This window comes from Schistocerca serialis, chromosome 3, assembly GCF_023864345.2.
Source record: "Schistocerca serialis cubense isolate TAMUIC-IGC-003099 chromosome 3, iqSchSeri2.2, whole genome shotgun sequence".
Taxonomy (NCBI): Eukaryota; Metazoa; Arthropoda; class Insecta; order Orthoptera; family Acrididae; genus Schistocerca; species Schistocerca serialis.
In genome coordinates, this window is record NC_064640.1 from 700,855,676 (window position 1) to 700,878,281 (window position 22,606).

Here is a 22,606-nt window from a genome sequence, read left to right on the forward strand (position 1 = left end):
CGCAGATACGAAAATAATTGCACAAGATAAACTAATGTAATAACTTGCGTAACGCCTGTCTCCCAACTGATGACTACAAGAGTAATCAGTTGAGAAACTAACAGTGTTAACAAAATAAATGCTAGATGCGACGGAATACGTTGAATAGGAATTGTAGTATTCTTTCTATAATAGGAAACGAAATGAATTGAGATTTACGCTAGCGGAATCAATAAACTGTATTTAGCAGCTGTTCGTAGTATAGAATGTGTGCGTTAAATTCAATTTTTGGCTCAATCGCAACACGATCAATGTCCACCGCTTAAATGAGTGTTAGCAGAAGACAACTGTCCTTACAAAACATAATACGTAATTCTTAACAGTACCCATACAATGTATATTCAATAAATGATCACACAATACACAATTTACTTTCATTTAAACATCACTGTCAAATATCTATTTACGCAGTAACTACTTCTAATGTGTTTACTGCTGTAAGGACCTGCCACAACGTCAAGTTTTTATTATGCAACACAACAACACACTCATGCAGATGTTATTCATGCTGTTTTGACGTGAACGTTGCCAACATACAGTCATTGTAGAGAAAGCAAGTTCTACTTATGCTTAGAAGACTAGCGCCTAAATTACGGGCTAATATTCACAATAGTTCGTAATGGCTCTAGCAAAGTACGCACAATTGTTGTTGCTGGCAACCTGTAGTAAAACGTAACCAGTTGAAACGGAAATACGGTATGTGATCATTGGCAAGCCTACATACAAGTATGGCTTCCGATTACGATGTGTATCGTGTGACTTTCATGACTTTGATTCACAAGAAAGATAAGATTAGCGATGAAATAAGAGGGATGAGCATAAGTGTACTTACTGATAAGTTTGGCATGATTAACCGCTCAGTTGCTCACGATACATATTCGACGAACCATGTGCGAGTCGTTTTCGTCTGCTGTAACACTTGCGGAGTTATTTACGTTCACAATGACCTTAACATTTTGATTAAAGAAATTAATGTGATTGATGAGCGTCGTGCCTGCATCGGAAAAGCTCACTTCCTTCTTGTAACTTTAATAAGTTGTGTTAGGTTGCAATTAGCAATTCATCACGTGTGCCTAACCCTAAAACAGTGTAAAGAAAATGCAGGTATGAAATTAAGGATACCTGTCGTTTCTGATTTACGTCGTTCAGAATCTTGGAAGAAATGTGAATCACATGTGAAGAAAGTGATTTTTTGTCTATGCGTACACGATTTAATTGTGAAGCTGTACTTGTTATTTATGCTGAAAGAACTTGTTTTTATGTTGTACACGGTTTCAAAGTTGATGTCGTCTGCTGTGCCGCCTCATTCGATCGAAAGATAACTGGTCTTTAAAAGTGCACCAGGTGTATGGACACTGTGCGTATCTGCATCGCCAAACAGTACTGTATTTTGTTTTCTGTGTATTTATTGTGATTCATTATTGTAACGCAATGACGTTTGCTACTGACCTAAGTAAAATGTCTCCAATGATCTATACATTGTATGGTTTTGCTATATTTTTCTTCGTGTTTTGGTGTGGAAAGTGGGGTGTGCATCTCATAGCAATTTTTTATGCGAAGTGGAGATTACACCAGAAACCAAATCAGTTGCCAAGTGAAACACCATATCCCGGAGTTTCAATTTTAAAACCATTAATGGGTGTGGACTTGCATTTATTCAGTAACTTGGAAACATTTTTCACCATGAATTACCCCCTTTATGAACTTTTATTTTGTGTTGAGGATGAAAGTGATCCTGCAGTGATGCTTGTTAATAAACTCATGGAAAAATATCCAAATGTGCAAGCAAGACTATTTACTGGTGGTTTTAACGTTGGTGTGAATCCGAAAATAAACAACATGCAGCCAGGTTTCAAGGAGGCTCAGTATGATCTCATACTCATATCGGACAGTGGTATTCGTATGAAAGAAGATACTCTGATGGACATGGTGTCGTACATGAAAGATGATGTGGCAATAGTGCATCAGATGCCCTTTACGTGTGATAGGGAGGGATTTGCTGCCACTTTAGAGAAGATTTATTTTGGCACAGCACAGGCAAGAATTTATCTTGCAGCAGCTTTCTTGGGTGTGAACTGCCATACTGGTATGTCAACACTTATCAAAAAACCACTGATTGATGAAGTTGGTGGTCTGCAAGCATTTAGTTGCTACCTTGCTGAAGACTTCTTCCTTGCAAAATCTTTGCGGGAGCGTGGCTGGAGGATGTGTATCAGTAGTCAACCAGCATGGCAGAATTCTGGGCAATGTAACATCTCTACATTTCAGGTGAGTTTGAAACTAACCATTAACTAACAGAATCTAAGTTTATGTGAAAATGTTGCAGAATTTTCACCCTTAGACCTTAATAGTATTTCAGAAAACTTACCAAACTTCATAGTGAACATTTTTCTTGTCTTTTCTTTTCATTTCTTTTTACTCTCACATTGTCCAGTATTTTACTGAACAATGTGTATCATTAATTAAGAGACTGGACTCATATTTAGGAGGGTAGCAATTCAAATCATTGTAGTCTGGTCATCCAGATTCAAGTTCTCACTCATATCCGTAAACCACTTAAGGCTTCTGTTGGCCGGGTTCCTTCTGAAAGGGACAGCAAATTTTTCCCCCCCATCCTTCACCAATCTCAAATGTCCCTTGTGTCTAGTGAATTCGTTGTGGCTCTTAAAACTCTAAAACTTCATTCCGTACAGCTATTTCTACCTTCCAGCACATCACTGTACAGAATTTTTGACAGACCATTTTGTGTGCCTGTTTGCTTTTCCTGCAAAACCATCACTGTTGCATGGATCTCATTTCATTCCCTGTTTTTTCGCATTCTGTTTGGGATTTTCATTTCTCAAGTTCTGTCTAATGAAGTAGATCTCTTGCTTCTGTCTAGTCTGCCATCTTACATCATATATTTATCAGCGTTTTGTCTTGACCAACCAGTAGGTTTTGTAGTGATGTTCTCCCATCATTGTCATTCTTTTTTTAATGTATTTTATTGTTTATTGATTCAATTTTTGGTCTACAATCACTTTTTCATCATTGCTAATGTCATTTGCATTCTGCATATTTCTAGAACTATTTTGTGAAACTGTAATTTTGTTGTGTGGCTCTGCTACGATTTCCCACAAATTCATAGCAGTTTTTTACTTATCAGAACATGCACTTATTTTCATTAAAATTTGGATTTGTGAAGAATATGCTGGAACGAAGAAAAATTGTACTGTTCAGTCCCCCTACTCCACTGTCCCTGAGCATTGCAGCACTCATACACAAGTGGTTCACAAATAATAGCTCCGTATGTTTCAAGTGCAAATTTTCTCAGTTACAAAAACAAACTATGTCTTTCCTCTTTTTGCAAGTAAAAAGGTTAAAATGAACCTAAAATTACTTATTAGACAATCCCCCGCCCTCCCATCCATCTGAAATCTTGGTGTGGTAACAGACTGACCTGTGGCACAGCCAGAGATCTAGGTAAGGTTGGAAGGTGACTGTTTGAGATGGTGATGCCCACGAATGTGAAAGCAGAAAATTGATTGTGGCAACAAATTGACTGGTAATGAAGCCAAATGTTTACATCCACACCATACCGAAAAGTGCAAGAAGGGTCCAGTACATTATTTTTACCAGAAAGATTTACAGATAAGTTCATCCTGGTGATTAGTAAAATGAAGGAACCATCATTGGATAATTTGAGAGCCCAATGAATGGAACTTCATTTTATCAGGAAAATGCAAAATGGTCACACTCAATAATGAACAATGATTTTTAGGCTAAATATCATAACTAACCACTGTGCATGATACTCCCATCACTATGGTATGTGTTATTACAGGACACTGACATGTAGTAGTTCTAGCCAAAAGCAGTTTAAAACTTGACTTAGGCACTACAAAGATTCTAGTTGTCCCTAATTGCATCTGACCAACAGAGCTAAAAGTTTTTTAATCAAATGTGTGAAACATTTCATTTGACAGCTATAAAATTACATTGTATTGTTTTCACTTGCCTGCACAGAGAATTAGCATAGCAGAAAACATACGAAAGAATAATTTTTAAATTTTGGTTTATTTATAATGACAAATGAGGGTATTAAATACTAATAAGATGTATTTTTTTTGGGAGGGGGGGGGGGGAGGGGGAGTGCGGATGAGAAAGGTTGCTTACATATGCCAACTGAGGAGATAAGCCAGTGCAGTACACAAGTAAAAAATTTTAAAGTATACCTAGACAATGGTGCTGAGTATGGAATTATATGTTAAGTATTCTTCATATTTTGGGGAATACCTTCTTTACTAGTTTTGCCTACATAGGTAATTCAGTGTACAAGAATTACAGTGACTGCTTAACAGAGAAAACTGAAATTATGTCCAAAAAATTATCCATCACATGTATCATAATATAAATAGTAATAATGATATTTACCTTTTCTATTTTTGGACTGTACTGTATTTACTATGATGAATGCTTCTCTTTTTTTTCTTCATATGAGAATAGGCCTATCGTTTTTCTTCTTACACTATATTGGCAGTGAAAGTTATTGGAAGAAGTGATTATTCCCTTACATAATTACAACAGTTTTTTTGTATTATTCTTCAGTCTGTAATTACTTCTGACAGTTTTCTTAAATTGTGGCATTCAAAAATACATTTGTGATTCTGGTAGTAATCAAAACATGTCGGAAGTAGTAGTTGCTTATCCATTGTCTTGGAATTTTTGTTCAATATTTTAAACTAACTCCAATCCATGAATGAAGTCTTGAATGTAAGGTTTTCATTTCAGTCCGTGCTCATATTCATGTGTAAAATAAGTTTCAGTTCATAAGGATTGTAAAGGGGGAAGGGGAGAGTGTTGGCAGGGTAAGTGCCAAGATAGGCAGTACTTCTTTCGTACAATCTGCATGCGTACTCAGTGTGTTTGGTATATGGATATCTAGTGCCCCTATTATTTGACATGCATCATCTTTCATGGACATACATTTTGTATGCTCCTATATATTCCTGTTCTTCTCCCTCCACCCCTCCCATTTTGTAACTCAAGTCGTACAGTTTAATACACCTCGAAATTCTGCTGTACACTGAGGATCTCTGAAATTTTAGTAGTCTGTCATGCACTCTACAGTGATGTTTTCTTTTTCTCCTAAGCTCCCATCTACTTTGTTGAGCATATTGTTATGTTGGCCATAATAACTGTCACTGATTTTGCCAAAAATACAGACATCTGACTGTTCAAATGGCTCTGAGCACTATGGGACTTAACTTCTGAGGTCACCAGTCCCCTAGAACTTAAACGTAACTAATCTAAGGACATCACACACATCCATGCCTGTATCAAAATGTGTGATAGACAAGTATCCATTAAGCTCATTCTTCCAGAGAAAGGGTTTTCCTTCTTCAAACCCTGTTAATGAACTGCAGTCTAGTGCTTTCCATCCCCACTGTATTGTTCAACCGATTGTTACATCTTGCACAAGAGGGTAGTCATTTATGTAGGTGTAATGAACAAGTAATGATATTCTCTATTAAACTTTTCCTAGCATTATCATTTTTTGTGAGAGATCCATTTTGCGTGACCATTTTTATGTTTTTGACATGTCTCCATGTTATTTCCCCATGTTGAAACACATGCTTACTGTGGTTGGTGCATATTTCTGCTGAAAATATCTCTGTTAAAATTTGAATGTTTGGTGATACTACTGTTTCAACGTAGTTAACATTTTTCTTGTGTTGGAATAAAATAATCTTATGTAACCAAATAATTTTTTTTTTTTTTGTTTGTCATCATTTGAGGAAAGTGGGCTTGGTGTGTGATTATCTGTCATTTTAAATTTTACAGGCTCGGTTAACACGTTGGGCTAAGCTGAGGACTGCAATGGTTCCACAAACAATTTTCTTGGAACCTATGTCAGAATGCATGTTGCTGGGAGGCTGTGCAGCTTGGGCAGTCTCCTTCCTGTTTGACTGGGACCCAATTGTTTTTTATCTAGTGCACATACTTGTGTGGTTTCTTCTTGACTGGCTGTTACTGACAATTGTGCAGAATAGTTCTCTACCTTTCAATAAGTTTGACTTTGTTGTGGGGTGGCTGTTTCGTGAGCTATCTTCCCCATATATATTTCTACAAGCTTTGTGGGATCCAGCCATAAGATGGCGAGGGCGAACTTTCAAATTACGATGGGGAGGAATAGCAGAAGAGCTCAAGCCTAAAGTGAAAGTTTGAAACTATACTCGGTGGCATTTTGTGTGTTCCTCGTGTTTTTAATAGACCAACAAATTATGCTCAACAGAAAGTAATATATATTTCATGTCTTCAGTGTAAACTGTTAACATGAATGAACTGTTCTGCTACATGCATTTGTCAATTTCTTTTGAAGCTGAAATTTTTACAAGTCACTTTTGTTTAAAACTGTATTTATGTATAAAAAAGTGGCTGCAGCTGTAGCATACAAAATGTGTCAGTGGTGCGTTATGTAAAATATGTATACTGGTGTTACATATGTCGTACAAAGATTATATGAAGTCATTAAGACCATGCTTAGCCCATGGAAAGAAAACGGCATTTGACCACGTACTGTTTAAATTGAAATTGTGTTGAGATTTCCCACAAGAATTGGAATTTTGACCCGTTTAAATGTATTTGTGTGTCCTGCACAGTTGATTTCACAAAGAAAGAATTTTAATCTAAAATGAACAGCAAAATTTAAACAACAGAAGTTGTTCCATTACCTCTAGGTGCTATTTTTACGTCTTTTAAGTTTCAGTTAAATGAAGTCATAATATTCTGTACTTAATAGTGAAGAAAGCTTATTGAAGGTGATGGACTTTTTGTGTTCATTGTTTAATATTTGTAGGTTAATGTCGTCTTAAATAGCTTTAAAACCCTCTAGTATTCTCTTCATATAATCTTTGTTTGTATGATACTGATTGTATCATATTTTGTGTGTGTCTCTGTGTCAGATTTCAGCACTGAACTGAATACATTTGGAAAGGAAAAAGTTCAAACTAGTTGTTGCGATGATGGTGCTGTAAGAGTCACGTTTACAAATTGTTTTGTTGTTCATAGAAACCTTTAGTCAGTATTCCTGTACAACATGTTTCATTTTCTCCATTGCTATTCTCTTATTGGCTTATTTTTTGTGTTGTAGTTGAAGCTTAAAACTTTCCATCATACATATGAAACTTGCAACAGATTGTATAGGTTCTAATGGAAGCTGCTATTGAACATAGTACTGTCCATGAATTTTTAGTTTTGAAAGTAATTCACTCATCTTGCCTTATCACAGTCATTGTTGTATACTTCTTTAATGATTTTATTATTTTTGTTTTACACAATTTACTAGGTATTAACTTTGATCAGGTAACATACATGACGAAGACTTTATTGAATTCATTCTCTTAATAGTGCATCATGTCCTGGTACACATCTACTGGAAAGAATGCTACGCTAGTAGTTTCTTGTTGAGTAGAGCATCTCACTTCATGTTCAGTGAAATGTGTCAGACTTAAAGGTATTTTATAACATATTTCATGGACATTCTTTAAACATACTGATACATAGTTGAAAATGTGTACCTCATTATGCTGTAAATGTTGAAGAAATTCTTTCATGTTGATGGAAGTTGGTGAAGAATCTCAAACAGTTACCACGGTGGTACTTCATTTCGCATGACAACTGCAATTATTGTGAATTTTCATTTTGAGACCAAAGTATCTCATTAGCCTATATGTGGCTTTAGCTCTTTCAACATTCTCATTTTTCATTCAAAATGTATCTTCATTTTTTGTTGTCCTTTCTTTCATTCTGGTTTTTGTCAAGTTTTTTCCATTTAGTTTCAGAAAAATTTTCAGATATCAGTTACTTAATTATGAATCAGTGCTGCATTTGTGTTATCAAAATGTTGGTAGCACTGATTCATTGTGCACTTTTACTTATCTGTTTATGCATTTTAATAATGAAGAGATATTTCTGAAGTATTGGAACCTTGAATAATTTGACATGAAATGGGTTGTGTAGTAATGTGCAATATATTTAACATTTAACCATAGTTAATTTTATTAGCTGTGAGTTGTATGTATTGCATATAGAACTGGTAAAGAATGACATAATTTATCTTTGTTGCATGTGTCTAGTATATATTCAAATGTACTTAAGTATTCAATTTAGAATTTAGCTCCTGTTTACAGTGAACTTTCAAAAAAGAAATTACACTGGCAGTTTCCATGTTTTGTGTACAAACATGTTTAAGATTTGTGCCTGGTTTGAGGAAATATGCTTCCATAGAAAAGAATGGGTTCTGAGAAACCTCCGTTAGTCCAGTTTCATCACAGCAGAGTTCATGCCATTAGACTTTTCAGTACAATACATTTACAGCTTAATGTATTCAGATAACAGCATCATGGAGGAACGATTATGTAAGAAAATTTTAGTGGCAATTAGTGGTTTAAGTATTTACAGTCCGTAATGAATTTTATAGAGTCCACAGTTTATAATAATTTTTAATTGTAATTATTCTTGTTATTACTGTTGCTGTTATTGTTATTGATCTAATGCTGTAACAGTCAGAAATAACGATGATGTAAAGACTTTCTCATAGACAGACTTATGTCCGCAATCCGTTAGTTGAATAAACCTGTGTCATGTGATCCTGTGAATGGGCTTAGAGGCCTTGGAAATGTGCTAAATGTTCTCTCTCTCTCTCTCTCTCTCTCTCTCTCTCTCTCTCTCTCTCTCTCTCTCTCTCTCTCTGTATCTCACTTCACTTTTTTGGGTTTTTTTTTACACACACACACACACACACACACACACACACACACACACACACGAATGAGTGGTCACTTGCTCATACCCACCCCTTTTTACTCTAGAGAGCCACAGAAGAGTCTTATTTACGTTGATAGCTTTAAGTAAAAGCATTTATTCTATCTGTGGTACGAAGCATGGATTTTTGAGCTTGTCATGACAACTGTAATTAGCAACACTGGACGTATCAGGAATATATTACTGGATGAATATTATAATAGAGAAAGGCATTAGGTCTAGGCAAACACTGGTAAAGAAAGTTTCAGTAGCATGTTTTCAGAGTATTTGATTATAGTACTTCATTTGCCTTGGTGTTCAAAAAAAGTATTTAGTTGTTGGCCACAGTTAATGTCATATTTGTCCAAGCTTTTTCTTTCTTTCTTCTGTTTTTCTGTCTTAGGAGGTCAAAGACTTTCCTATATAAAACATGAGCAATTTATCTGCCCAGTAATGCACTCTGTTTTAACTGTCATTCGTGAATCATTCAATGGTGTTATGTCTGTGAAATGTGTAGAACATTTTGGGTAAACTCAGGCATATATATTTAGGTTTATTTGTTGATTTGCTTTGGTGGATAAAGCAATGTAGCTACGTTGTTTTATCATAATTGAGACTCCAGGTGTCATTTGCGTACTAACTAGAAAGTTGCATTTTCTGAACAGTGTTGGAGAAGTCGTATGGAGCTACCTGTGCTATCCATTTTTTGAAGGCACTGTACACAGATCCCTTTTATCATATAAATGTTAAGTTAGCCCAATTCATATTTAGTGCTCACCAGTTTTTACATGCTGGGTCATTGCATGTTTTGAAAGTGAAATGACCACATTAAACAGAAGGCATGATACTTAGTTAACACAATCATTACACTGAAAAAACTGTTCTGTTGGAGCTGCAACATTTAAGAAAGGAACGATAAGCTGTGGTTCTCAAGCAAATTGATACTTTGTCAAAGTCTTGGTTCAGCTTAAGACAGCACTCTCAACTCTGCAATACTATCTGTTAATCTCACAAATGGTATAGTTGTGCTTAGGGCTGTTCTTAAATGCGCACATTTCGCGAACAAAGTGGATACATCATGACCTCTGAACATAATTAACTTACTAAAAATTTACCCCACATACCTCTGTTTGCTCCACCTGTTACCAAGTAAAAATGTGTTTCGGCAACTCATGCAGTCATTAATTGTGATCACAATATGGATGTACAAAAATAAAAGTTACTAATTTAGCAATATTTTGCAGAGAATGTGAACTTTGTTGCAATAATTATTCTAAACAACTCCAGAATTTTGTCATGAACAAAAGTTAAAGTAACAGTTTAGACTGACCTCATAGCAACACTATGAAGTATTATCTGTCAATCTGTAAACTCTGACACCAATACATATTAACTTGCAAAACATTATTTAATGTTGATTGAACTGTGTGGTCACTGTCCAGCACTTAGACATTTTATAGAATGAGATTAAATTCCATCCCTAGTGTCATCTGATAGTCCGAACTCAGCTTGTGTGTGCCCTTGAGAGATGCATTTCAGTGACTGTCCTTAGAATCCTAAAGGAAAATCATGTATAGCAACTGTTGGTATCACCTGCAGAGGTACAGTGACCACTGTAATGAATATTTAGCTGAAGCAACCACAGGTCATGTGTAGTTCAATTCACAATTACTTGTCTCTCCTGTGAGATGTGAGTGTTGGCAACTCGGGTTTAAAAGCGCCACTTGGTACCACAGTTACACACTTTCATGAACACGGTCAGACGTGGTTGACTGTGATGTTGAGTGCTGCTTTAAATCACCCAGTGTGTTGCTACCAGGACAATGTTTGTTTCCTGATGCTCTTGTCTAACAGGCGAAATTGGTAGTAGTGAATAAAATTGTACCTGACCAGTGACTGTTTTATCTGAATATTGAAAGTGTATGTTAAATAGATTTGTTATGAAGGAAATGTACCATCTTAAATGGCAGAATATCTGTTTTGGATGTGTGTGGCAGGAAAGAAATGTAAATTATGTGCAGCTCGAAATGGTAATTGGTTCTGAATGAGCAAATTTCTACTTTGTTTTAAAGCATTTTATCATTCCCTTGCCAGTGAAGCTTTTTAAAGTATGAAGTTTTTAAATGTTCATCTAGGTCAATATAAACTTGTATGCCAATTACCAATTCCAGTTTGTCTTACGGGTTTATTTTATTTGAGAAATTACTGTGGCAATGAAAGAAAGTAGATGTAGAGGCACCTGCAAGAGTTGCTTTGTGTGAGAAATTTATTAGTTATGTTATTACACTATGCTGAAAATTATGAAATTGTTATACTTAACAAATTGATCGTAGTTAAAACTGTCATCAGTACAAGAAATTTGAAAGAAACTTCACCATTTATAAACTGATGTTTCTGCACTAGAAGAAAACTGGGCTAATTGTACCAAGTGGAAACATGAGCAATGTGATTAAGTTGGGTAGCATTGTATGAGAACATTTATTATCAAGTCCATTTCTCAACACATTTGGCCCTTGAAGCATAGTGTTGTGTGAAACATCCTCTTCATTACTGTCTTCGGTTTGTTCCTTTTGACATTGACCCTGAAGAACTGTTTCTGAAGCCTGGGTATTTTTTATGTTACCTGCTTTACAGTGCATTTTTCACTGGGTACTGTTATATACATGTAATTTGCCTAATCTTTCATTTTTGGGATTGTGTTTAAACCAAATTCCGGAGACCTTCTTGTAAAATGTTCCTTCGCTAGAAAGTATTTTTCTTGGACTGAAAAAGTCTACATCTTACCTTATCAGTAATGTAATGGCATTCTAATACCTAAAACATTTACTATTTTTTTCAGTGGCATTCACTTCTACATTTCTTCAAGACATATTGTATGTTTCATTGAAATGCATATGGATGAATCTTCTTCCAAATATATTATGGCATGATCACAACACCTATTTTGTAATGTGTGCTGATAAACATGAAAATACCACTCTTAATCATGCCAAAAAACATGGCCTTTGAAAAATTTTGTTAGTTATTGTGAATGTTTCAGCTTGCAGTCACAGAAATGAAAAAGATGGGTAACTGACCACAAGTGCCTGTTTTTGGCTATTCACGGGGAGTTACAACAAGGGTTTTATGTGTTCTTTGTCTGTACATTGAGGAGGGCATTGTGTACTTTCTCATAATTTGTATGGGTGATTATGTACATAGTATTCATTGAAAGATAATGCTGCACAGTTAATAGAAACCAGTTATTTCCATAGTGCATGAATGACTTCCATTTTTGATAGTTTCAGTTTTAATTTCAAATGGAAAAAAAAACATTAGTATTACAATATGTATTCTGATCTTTCAAAATGTGATCTCTGTACATAACTTTAAAAGGCACTTAAAAGTGAAGGAGCGGATGGTGTCTGTGTGAATGCAGGATGTTCCCACTTAATGTGAAGATGGAATTATTTCATAGTCTGGTAATTGACACATGGTCACCCTATATTTAACAGTGTTCAGGAGAATTTTTGACAATTTTATTCAGGAGAATAATGCTTATTTACAGTATGAACAATTCCGTTTTGTTACATGAAGTTGTGGTGGTCATTTTACATCGAAAGTGTGTTCTGAGCTGCAAAATAATATTTTTATGTAGTGTGTTCAAACAGTATGCTGTAGTTAATTGTTAGAAGGTGGCTGGAAATGCATTAATTATAAACAATCTGTGCCACTCTTTTCTCTGCATTTGGCACAGATTCCTATATGTACAGTATCAGCAACGGTCACTGCCTTTTAAATATAGCAATGTAATGTTCTCTTTCTTCATATCTGGAGACATTATTTTCGATAATTTTGCTGTAGCAAGTAAATCTCTCCAGTAGAGTGAGAAAACCTTCTTTACAGTTTGTTGTAGATGAAGATCGCGAGCTTTGGCTGTGAAAAAATGGACTATCACTGTACCCCTTGTTTTCAAGTTGTTGATTCTTTTGAGAATTGCATAATTCCTAATGTGCATTGATATTTTACTGAAGGAAATCTTTCACTCAGCATTGGGGGGGAGGGGGGGGTGCATTTTGAAATTAACTTTTGAGGTAACTTAAAATTATATGCTGAACAAATAAACTAAACCACAATTTTATCTTTCATGAGAGATAAGGGAGATGCTTTCCAGTTTTAGGAAAACTGAAAGAAAGGTACTCGCCTACTGACAATTTCAGCTGGCCTGCAGATGAGCTTTGCATTCTAAAGGCAAAAACTGATATTTTAGTCACAGCATGGCACCTAGTTACGATGTCAGGAAAGTTCACACTTGTTTCAGCTCTCTTTTGAAACTACAGCATACATTCTTGGGAAACTTTGGCTACTTTGGTTTCATTTTATTTATTACATTGGCATCATGACTGTATAGAATTATTCTCTCTTCCTTTCCTCCACCGAATCTGTATAATTCTAGTCTGAGAGTTCAGGTGTAGAACAAATAATTCAGTTGGGAAGAGAACACTATCATTTACAGATATAGTGAAAAGTTACAGAGCACTGCTTATTGTTTTGTTGTATGAACTAGAGCTCAGAGTTTCAGCGCTATACTACTTTCTAATAGCTGGTATCACACATGTAATGATCCTTTTTAAATTGTGACAGTGTCAGTCATTGGTAAACTTCCTATAAATCATTGACTGTGCATGTTCACTTCTATTATCCACTTTGTATTGGACTTACTGTTTAGCATTTCATGACATGAATATTCATAATTTATTTTGTTTTGTTTCATTGTTGTTATATGCAATACCAGAGTAACAGTGTAAATACCTTTATTGGTATTTTTTAGGTAAATTGCTGTTGTTCAGCTTTTATTTTATGCTACAGCAAAATGGGAGAAGGCCCATTTAAATCTGCTGTAAGTCTTTGTAAAGAACCAAGTGAACATTATTTTAAATTTCCCATGAATAATCAACAGAAGCTGGAAATAGATTGTTATAGTAACATGTAAAATACACATTACTTTTGTATATTTGATTATACTTATGACATTTGCATGTCAAGCTTTTTCCTGTCTCCCTCACATTTCTTACACTTTATCTACTGTTTTCACTGTGAATTCCATAGCTCAGTTTTACAGCAAGAAACAGCTGTACAGATATAGTATTATTCGATTTCTGTGATATGTATTTGTAAACATAAGACTGTTTTAACAATATCTGTGAAGGCAGCATATTTTTCTTATGCAATAATAATATAAGCAATTTGAGCGATAACTTTTAATGCCTCACATGTTGTGATGGTGCAGTCATTTGTCTTTTGCAGTGCTTATTATTGACAGTTTTATGTTTTTTGGTTAATTATGTTTGTAGTTTTATGGAGTGAAGTTAAGAGTTACATATATTTTATTTTTTTGTTTGTTTAAGTAGTACTGTTTTTGTAGAATCTTTTGAGGTAACTGTAGAAGTAATATGTTGACATGAAATTTTTTTACATTAAAGCTCCATTCACGTAAAACAGTTGTTGTTTCTGAAGTGTAAAAAATTTCCATATTTCCTTGTTCCCACCTTCAGTATTTCACAATTACTCATTAGGTTAACAATATCCCGAAGTACACGCCACTATTTTCCAGTCACCTTGTCCCCCCTCCATGGTGCCATTACTGTTCAGTATGCCCAAACTAGCTGGAGAAATGGTAATTTTCTTTATTCTCATTGTGGAAAGCTTTCAGTAAAGTACCGCATGAGTATTTGTTTTTGTTTGAGTAATACTGGAACTTTACTTATCATTTAGTGCAAGTAATTGTAATTGGGAGTAAATTGTTTTGAAGTAAAAGTTACTAGTAATGTAGTATCTGTTTCTGCTATAAAAACTAATATCAGCTTGTTTGTGTGATCATAATTAGCCATATGCATTATCACAATTACATAGTTTCCATTCCCATCTTCACATGTCATTTTGTTAAGCAGTTTGTTACTAATGACAATATTACAATAGATATTGAACTTTGTTTGGGTAAGCACAACATAAAAATATCCCAAGTGCCTGCTGTTACTGTTTGAGTCATATTTAATTTTTAAGTTGAATGGTACTGTATTTCAACTTTTGTTGTCTTAGACTCTCATTTTGAGAATGTTGCTTAAAACAAGATGAGATAAGATGAAGGGACTCCTCTCGAAAAGATATGATATTGGCTAAGGTATGGCATGGCAGTGTGTCCTTTTGGAAAGCAATCTGGAAAGTTCTTGTGTAACTGATTTAATGGGGTATTCAGTTATATAGTAGTTGTGCTTTGAAGCCAACAATGGACCTATTAATGAGCCACTTCAGTGCATGACACAAAATATTTGTTATAAAGAAATGGTGCACTTTTACGTTCTTTTACTAAGCCCAGTTGTAAACAGCTGAGAATTAACATATCCGTACAAATGAAATCACATGTCACCCATGAGTAAAGTCAGTCTTAAATGCACGTATTTTCCTACAGAGGTTTCTGTTGTGAAGCTGTGAGAATCTATCTATTCCTAGTTATCTGTTTCTAGTTACATTGCCTTAATTTTCTGGTCAAAAAGTGTAATGGCATGCATTAAACATTAATTTTTCTTTTTACAAATTGATAAGCTGTTCTGGAGAACTTTTACTGTGAGAGTTGGTACTTCATGAAAGAAGTTACTGATGCTTTTCATTTCAGGAAATTTCCTTCAAAATCTTTGCTTACTGCTACAATTCTCCATCAGTAGTATTGGTCTGGAGTGAAGGTAATTCCTGAGTGCTCCAGCTCACTCATAATCTTTACTCCCTCCCACTACACACACCCTTGCATACATGTACATGTCTTTTTCTTTTGCTCAAATTTGAGAGGGATTGTGACAAGAGGTCCACTTACTGCATCCACAATTATGTACGTGCCTCTGAAAATAAGTGGAAATAAATCTTTAATGATGGTCAGAAATATTTTACTCAATTTCTCTCGGAGGAACAAACAAGTATTTGAGAGATACTGAACCTTTATTTGTTTTCTAATACAGGTCCCAATGCTTTTGCAGTGCTCATAACTGAGGTTTTAAAATAATGATAATTCCATCGGAGTGCTGGAATGCCTTACAGAAGACAGCCACAGCAATTCTTTCTGTCATTTTCATTTGATTCAAGTCACTGCCTTGCCTTGAATAATCTTGTTTACTATATGATATTAAACTCTTTAACTGAACGTACATTCATCCCCATCACTCATACTACACAACTGCATTGTCAGTCAGGCATAAGTTTAAAATATTTTCCACTAATTGGACTGTTTCATGTTCTATGGGTCATTTGTGCAATAAATCATAATGATGTGGAACGAGTCAGTTTACATTCACATTACACTTTTGTGTGTCATATCGCTACATACTGACCATTTACAAGTAGTTTTTTTGCCACGTAAGTTACAAATTGCTTCCCATTGCCTTTTACGCATGATAATAGAAACTCACCTGTGGTATGTGTGGAGCTGTCTAGGAGGAGCTGTTTGTTTATTTTCAAATTTTACTTTTCTGTCAGGCAGTTTCTATAACTGGGTAAGTGAACAAATATTTTGGTTGAAGCATTGTGCTCCACATTTTGTGGCAAAGTCAGTTGTAATGTGGAGTAACGAACATAATTTTTTTCTGGTATTTTATGTATGTCGTCATAGATGAGGGCATTGGCAGGAGTGCATCAGGACCACACTTCTCTGTATACATAAATTCTGATAGAGTGGGTGAGCAGCAATTTATGGCTACTTGCTGGCGATGCTGTGCTGTGTGGGAAGTCATCATTGAGTGGCTGTAGAACTATGTAAGGCTGGGTCTGGCAGTAACCAGTTTTAGCTTGTGGTGCTGTAATGAGGTACCAGCTGTACCACGGGATGTTTCTTCGAATGACACCACATGCCTTCCCTCCAAACCTCTGTACTGTTATCACGTGATGAGGGTGTGAGTGAGACCCCAATGTGGAGATAGATGACGAGACTGGGACTGTAATGACAGCTTATGGCAGTTACCTGTCCACACCCCAGTATCCACCTTGCAAGTGGTGGGAACACCAGCAGAAAAACCAGCCCCAGGATGCCTAGGCGCTCTAGGGACACAGTCGCTGTGGTCAGGTTGACTGCAAGTGGAACTCTAGGGCATTGTGACGGCTGTCTGAGTTCGATGCCTTCTCAGACATCGGCTCAGGATGCAGGACTTTTGATGATGATGATGGCAGTTTGCCAATCTCTATTAGCACCCTCTAGACAGCAACTACCACACCAGTTGGAGAGGCTGAGTTGACTGCTTTTGCAGATCCTATTGGCTTGCTGGGTCTGTGGTCAAAAATTCTGTGGAAAATCACTGACATAAGAGCACTGCAGCTAGTTCTGGTGATACTGATGCAGGCCAAAGGAATCGTGAATTACGTAAAATGAATGACCCTATACCTGTGTGATGACACTGTGCTCTCAGTGCTGTTTCTTACCAAAACTTGAAAGAAATCTTTATCCTGCTGCTGAAACTTTGCCTGACCCAGCAAAACGAAGTGCTTCCATAGCTACCACAGAAGATGCAAAAGGGTACAGCAATGACGACAGTGTAATAATTTTACAGGCGACTTCTTGTCACGTTGCAACGAGTCGTAGGAGGAAAGAAAAATCTGTAAGGTAATCCTGTGTGTGGGGAGAATGGAGTTTCTCCATGTGACTTTTGAATATTTGACTGAACCGTTCTTGATCACTGTTAGACTGTGAGTCAAAAGAAGCAGTAGTTACATGGTGTATGCTGCTGGCAGCATAAAACTTTTGAAAACTGACTGGCGTGAAATGTGGTCTGTTGTTCAAGACAAGGCTCTCGGGGAGACCTTCGAGACAAAAAAATAGAAGACAAAGCCGATTTAGTACTAGCAGCAGTGATGGTAGATGGCATGGAGACTACTAAAGGAAAGTTACTGTATGCATCTACCACCAATAATCACTGTGTTCCATAATGGATCCACAAAACGCGTGCGCGTGATCCGGATAGACGTAGCCTCTGAAAAGAATTTGGACTCCTACGCCCTGCCAAGTACAATGACGTCGGGCGAACTGTTGAGTGTGAACTACGCCGCCATGACCTTGGTGTGACAATGACAAAACTTAATAGCTGTAGGGGGTGAGGAATCGCAACCTATGCATTGTCATTCTTTGTATGCAACAGAAGGGCAACAGAAGGACACTTGACCCCGCGAATGACGATGAAAAAAGAGCAACACGCCACTGGGTGGGGAATTTATTTCAAACTTCATGACCACCCATGGTGCACATATTGCAAAACAATCCAGAGAGCTGGGCCAGAAGGGGTTGCTCCAGCGATCCGCCAAAAATCGAGAGGAAAATTTTGAAGAATTTCAAAATCTTGAGTATTGTTTTGGTAACGTGATTCCTCAGACGAATCAAACACTGTGTAGGTACCGAGTGATAACAGAGACGACTATCAGCGTTCCAGTGTTTTGCAGTGGGCCGGTACAACAATTTGTGTTAATAATTAGACAATAACAGATCCCAATGTTGCAGTTTTTGCACAGTCTGTGGTGGGACAGGCTTGGCAGGAATGAACAAACCATTAAAGGCCGATGAGCTGCAGTCGAATAGAACTGTCAACCGTACAAATATTGGTGGAACTTGGTAATACCATAGACAATGGTGAGTGCATCTTTTTTCAAGTTGACTGCACTTTGTTGACAGTTCTTGCGGCAAAAGCAATATGTCGATCAAATGAACAAACTCTGTCAATGGGTCCTTTAACCGTAAAATGCATCCTGACGTTCTTGGTCTCACTCAAAGGAGACGCCTTGCCAGCGCACCCGGTTTAGTGGAGCAGCAATTCGCGCACTGTTTGCTATCTACTTAACGTAATATATTAATTTCCCCATGACAGCTTGTAGCCCCTTGATGTTGCGGGACGACGCTGGCAAATCTTTAAACGCAGACAAGTGTGGGAGAGCACGATGAATACCCCGTGCATTTATGGGATGTCCTAAATATTCAAGTTCTTCGTGGGAAAAGGAGCACTTTTCTTTGTTACAATTTAAGTCAGCTGCAACAAGCATGTGAAACAAACATTCTAAATTCGCTAAATGTTCAGCAGGCGTATGATCCCTGACAACAGAATCGTCTAGACAGATTGTACGTGAAGGAACTTTGGCTGTTAATTGTTCCAGGAAACCCTGAAAAATAGCAGGTGCTGAAGGCCTTCCGAATGGTAGTGTTCGAAACTGGAAAAGACGCAGGTGAGTGTTGATCACAAAGTATTGCTTGGCCTGCTTGTCCAGTGGTAACTGCAATTATACCTCATGTAAATCAATTTTGGAAAAGAATTTGCCTTGTGCCAATCTGTCCATTAGTTCCTCCGTCGAGGGAGAGGAAATGAATCCACAACAGTTTGTGAGTTTACTGTGACTCTGAAATCATCACACAGACGTAAACCTCCTGATGGCGATTTGAGGACTACCAAGAGGAATGCACACTGACTTGCAGAAATAGGTTGTATCAGTCCATTGTGTTTCCATCGGTGCAATTCCTAAGCAGCCTCCTCATGTATAGGATCAGGGACAGAACTAGTATGATAAAAGCATGGTTGTACATTGTCTTTAATAGTAATGTGTGACTCAAAAACCTTAGCCCTTCCCAATCCTGGTCAAAAGGCTCACTGTACTTTTTACATAAGTCAGAAACATTAGTATGAGGCACTGAAACTCTGCTTTCTAACATGTATGCACAGGATGAGCAAATCAAACAAATGTAAAGCAAAAATTTTAACACTATTTCTGTAACATATTACATGAAATGAAACACTCTTTGCAATGTCTCGAAAAGTTGCTGTCAGACTGCACACGCCAAATATTGGTATTTCGGGTCTGTTATGCACAAAGTACATGAAATGTACACACAGTTGCGAATGTGGACAAACTTCAGCTGTATGATGGAATGACGACAATGAAAATTTGTGCTGGACCGGGATTCGAACCTGTATTTCCCGCTTATCGTGATCAGTAAACGGGAAGTCCGGATTCAAATTCTGGTCCGGCACAAATTTTCACTGTCATTCCACTATAAATCTGATGGTTGTCCACATTCACTACCGCGAATACATTTCATGTGTTTCATAAAGGCCGTAATCGCCACAGTGCCAGTACCTTCGGACATGCACACATATCCGAAGAACATAGTATCTCAAATCGGAATAACGCAGGCACTGCAATATCGTAAAACAGAAGTAGACTTCTGCAGCTGAGGGCTATCCATCATTTCTTAGGTGCTCTTATTGCTGAGGGAAACACTCACACCTGTGTCTAACTAAAATTTGTCTTTTGAATGGCCGAGCGGTTCTAGGCGCTTCAGTCTGGAAACGCGCAACTGCTACGGTCGCAGGTTCGAATCCTGCCTCGGGCATGGATGTGTGTGATGTCCTTAGGTTGGTTAGGTTTAAGTACTACTAAGTTCTAGGGGACTGATGACCTCAGATGTTAAGTCCCTTAGTGCTCAGAGCCATTTGAACCATTTTTTGTCTTCTGAGCCATAATAGTAGTGGGCATACAGGCATACAGTTTAAATTGTAGGGCGGGGGTCAGGACGTGCATACACCGTGAGCACACCAGTATATGACAGTATGTTTATTTCTTAGGCGATTCGTTAAAACTTTGTCGATTTTCTCCGCTAATAGCCACTTTCTTTCTTTCTTTTTTCTTCTTCTACATTTCACTTAAAGTGAACTTACCACCTGCACTTTTGGTGTGTAACGTAACTGTGTCCTCGGAGTCTTTCGTGGCGGCATGTCTGAATAAAATCTCTGTTTTAAAACCGCGTCAATTCGAATAAAATTCTCTCTACTGTTGTCAGGAGTAGAACTACTGTCTGCCAGGGCTGTCTATCGCTTCCTCTGTATCGGGCGCCTGGGGTAAGGCAGCATTTTACCCTGAAAACATTGACTGCATTCTTCAGGATTTTGAATCGTGGCGTTTGTCTTCTCTTTGTTATATGTCATCTGGTTGTCGACTTTATTGGACGTGGCGTCGTCGTCTGGAGGGTCTACTGTGTTTCCAGTAGGGCCACGGACCGCTGGTAGCGGTTGCGGTCGTCGTATCGTCGATGTAGGTGTTGCATTGCCAGTCTTCTAAGCTGGGCCATGTTGCGTGGTATATCCCATACCAGCTTGTTGGCGACAGTCAAGGTCTGCGTGGACCACTGCTGTGATCACTTATGGGGGCAATCGTATTGCTTGACTGAGGTCCATCATCGACGCCATGAGAGTTTCGGACATCGTCTGGACGTCTGTGGATTCCGTCGGACTGGCACGATTTTCCACTTATATAGCCTCGAATACGGCCGCTGGCACCAATCAGAGAGGACCAAACCGGCGCGTGTGCTGAAGGTGAGTTGGGCAGCTCATCGCAACTCCGGCCCGCCGTGGAACCGACTGACTGCAGGTGGCATGAAGGGCTGGCAACACATTTGAAACTGCCGCTCTCGCCTACCAACAAGCGTTAAGCATCCTTCGTTGCTTCCGTTCGACATCCAAAGCCCTGTGTACGCCTGGTCTCTGTTAAAATTTTGCTGTTTATTCTTATTTCAGCCCCCTCTTTTACAACGAGATCCCAGTATGTTACACATGAACCAAGATTTTTGTGTTCTCAAACTTATTTTGGGTCCGTTTTCCAGGCAGTTCTCTGGTATGGCTGACGTGTCCAGCTCCCTTTGTTTATTACATCTCTTGTGCCGGTTCTACACTCTGCAGCTGTGCGAATTGTCTGACCGATATAGATGCTGCCGCACTCGCAAGGGACACCATACACAGTAGGCACATGAAGAACTTTGTCGTCTTCAACAGGGTGCTGTGTATCTTATATCGTGGGGGCTAACCGGAACACTAGTCTCAATCCATGTGTCTGCAGTACACGTCCAAACTTGGCTTTTACTGTGCCTGTTAACATGTGCAGGACACTTTCTTGTGTACAGGGTGGTGAAAACTATCAGCATTCGGATATCGATTAGTGTGCATTGGTTTCCTGTACACTGAATGACCAAGCTGGCCTCCTGCCTTTCGCTCAACTAAAACACCCAAGAATGGTAGCTTGTCATCCTTCTCCATCTCGGTGGCAAATGCGATGTTGGGATGAACACCGTTCATGTGATCCTCCAACTGCTGCAGTGTATTTTCACCGTGAGGCTATCTGAGGAAGGTCTCATCGACGTACCTTAAGCAAGACAGATGCAATACTGCACTGCAGGAGACAGTGGGGAGCCCATCGCTGTGCCATCCGTCATTTCATATTATTTGTCGCGGTAAAAGACGTATGTTGTCATTAGAACATGACGAAAGAACGTTTTTGTACCTTAATTTTCTAACAACAACATACTATTTGTACTGTGATGAATATTCTGAAATGATGGATGGCACAGCATCAACATGTCCCAGAGCACCTACATGTAATACGATGCTGCCTCAACCAACAGCTGCTCACATGAGCAAAGCCCTGCCCCTTCCTATCACACACAGCTGACATAAAAACACAGTGGTTCGTTTTGTGGTTAGCTCGGGCTGGCTGCCTCGTCACAGGTAGCTCACCGAGCTCTCCCTGCTTGCTTGACCTCTAGACAGCACGCGCTCTGCGAGTATTGGGGCAAGGGGATACCACACCAAAGTACCGTTATCCAAGATGGTGGAAGTGATGTCATTCAAGATGGCGGATTTTGGTGGGAAGATCGGTCAATTGGGCTACCTCCACTAATCTAAACCTCTACTCCAGAAAATGCTGGGAACTTCAAATTCCATCAGGATAATGCAGTTGC

The 22,606-nt window shown here is 38.0% G+C and overlaps 1 protein-coding gene across 1 annotated transcript; it reads left to right on the forward strand.

Annotated features, from left to right (window-relative positions):
* The first annotated feature begins 735 nt into the window (after positions 1-735).
* Positions 736-8,812, forward strand: LOC126470572 (ceramide glucosyltransferase). Its single transcript, XM_050098524.1, has 2 exons — positions 736-2,307; positions 5,863-8,812. The coding sequence occupies exons 1-2, from the start codon at positions 1,471-1,473 to the stop codon at positions 6,244-6,246; spliced, it is 1,221 nt and encodes a 406-aa protein (XP_049954481.1). The 5' UTR covers positions 736-1,470; the 3' UTR covers positions 6,247-8,812.
* Positions 8,813-22,606: the final 13,794 nt, after the last annotated feature.

Bases quoted from the DNA above. Each gene is read 5' to 3' on its own strand.
- LOC126470572 (XM_050098524.1), top strand. From the start codon at position 1,471: ATGACGTTTGCTACTGACCTAAGTAAAATGTCTCCAATGATCTATACA. The intron at 2,308-5,862 runs GTGAGTTTGAAA...TAAATTTTACAG, and splicing joins GTAACATCTCTACATTTCAG to GCTCGGTTAACACGTTGGGC.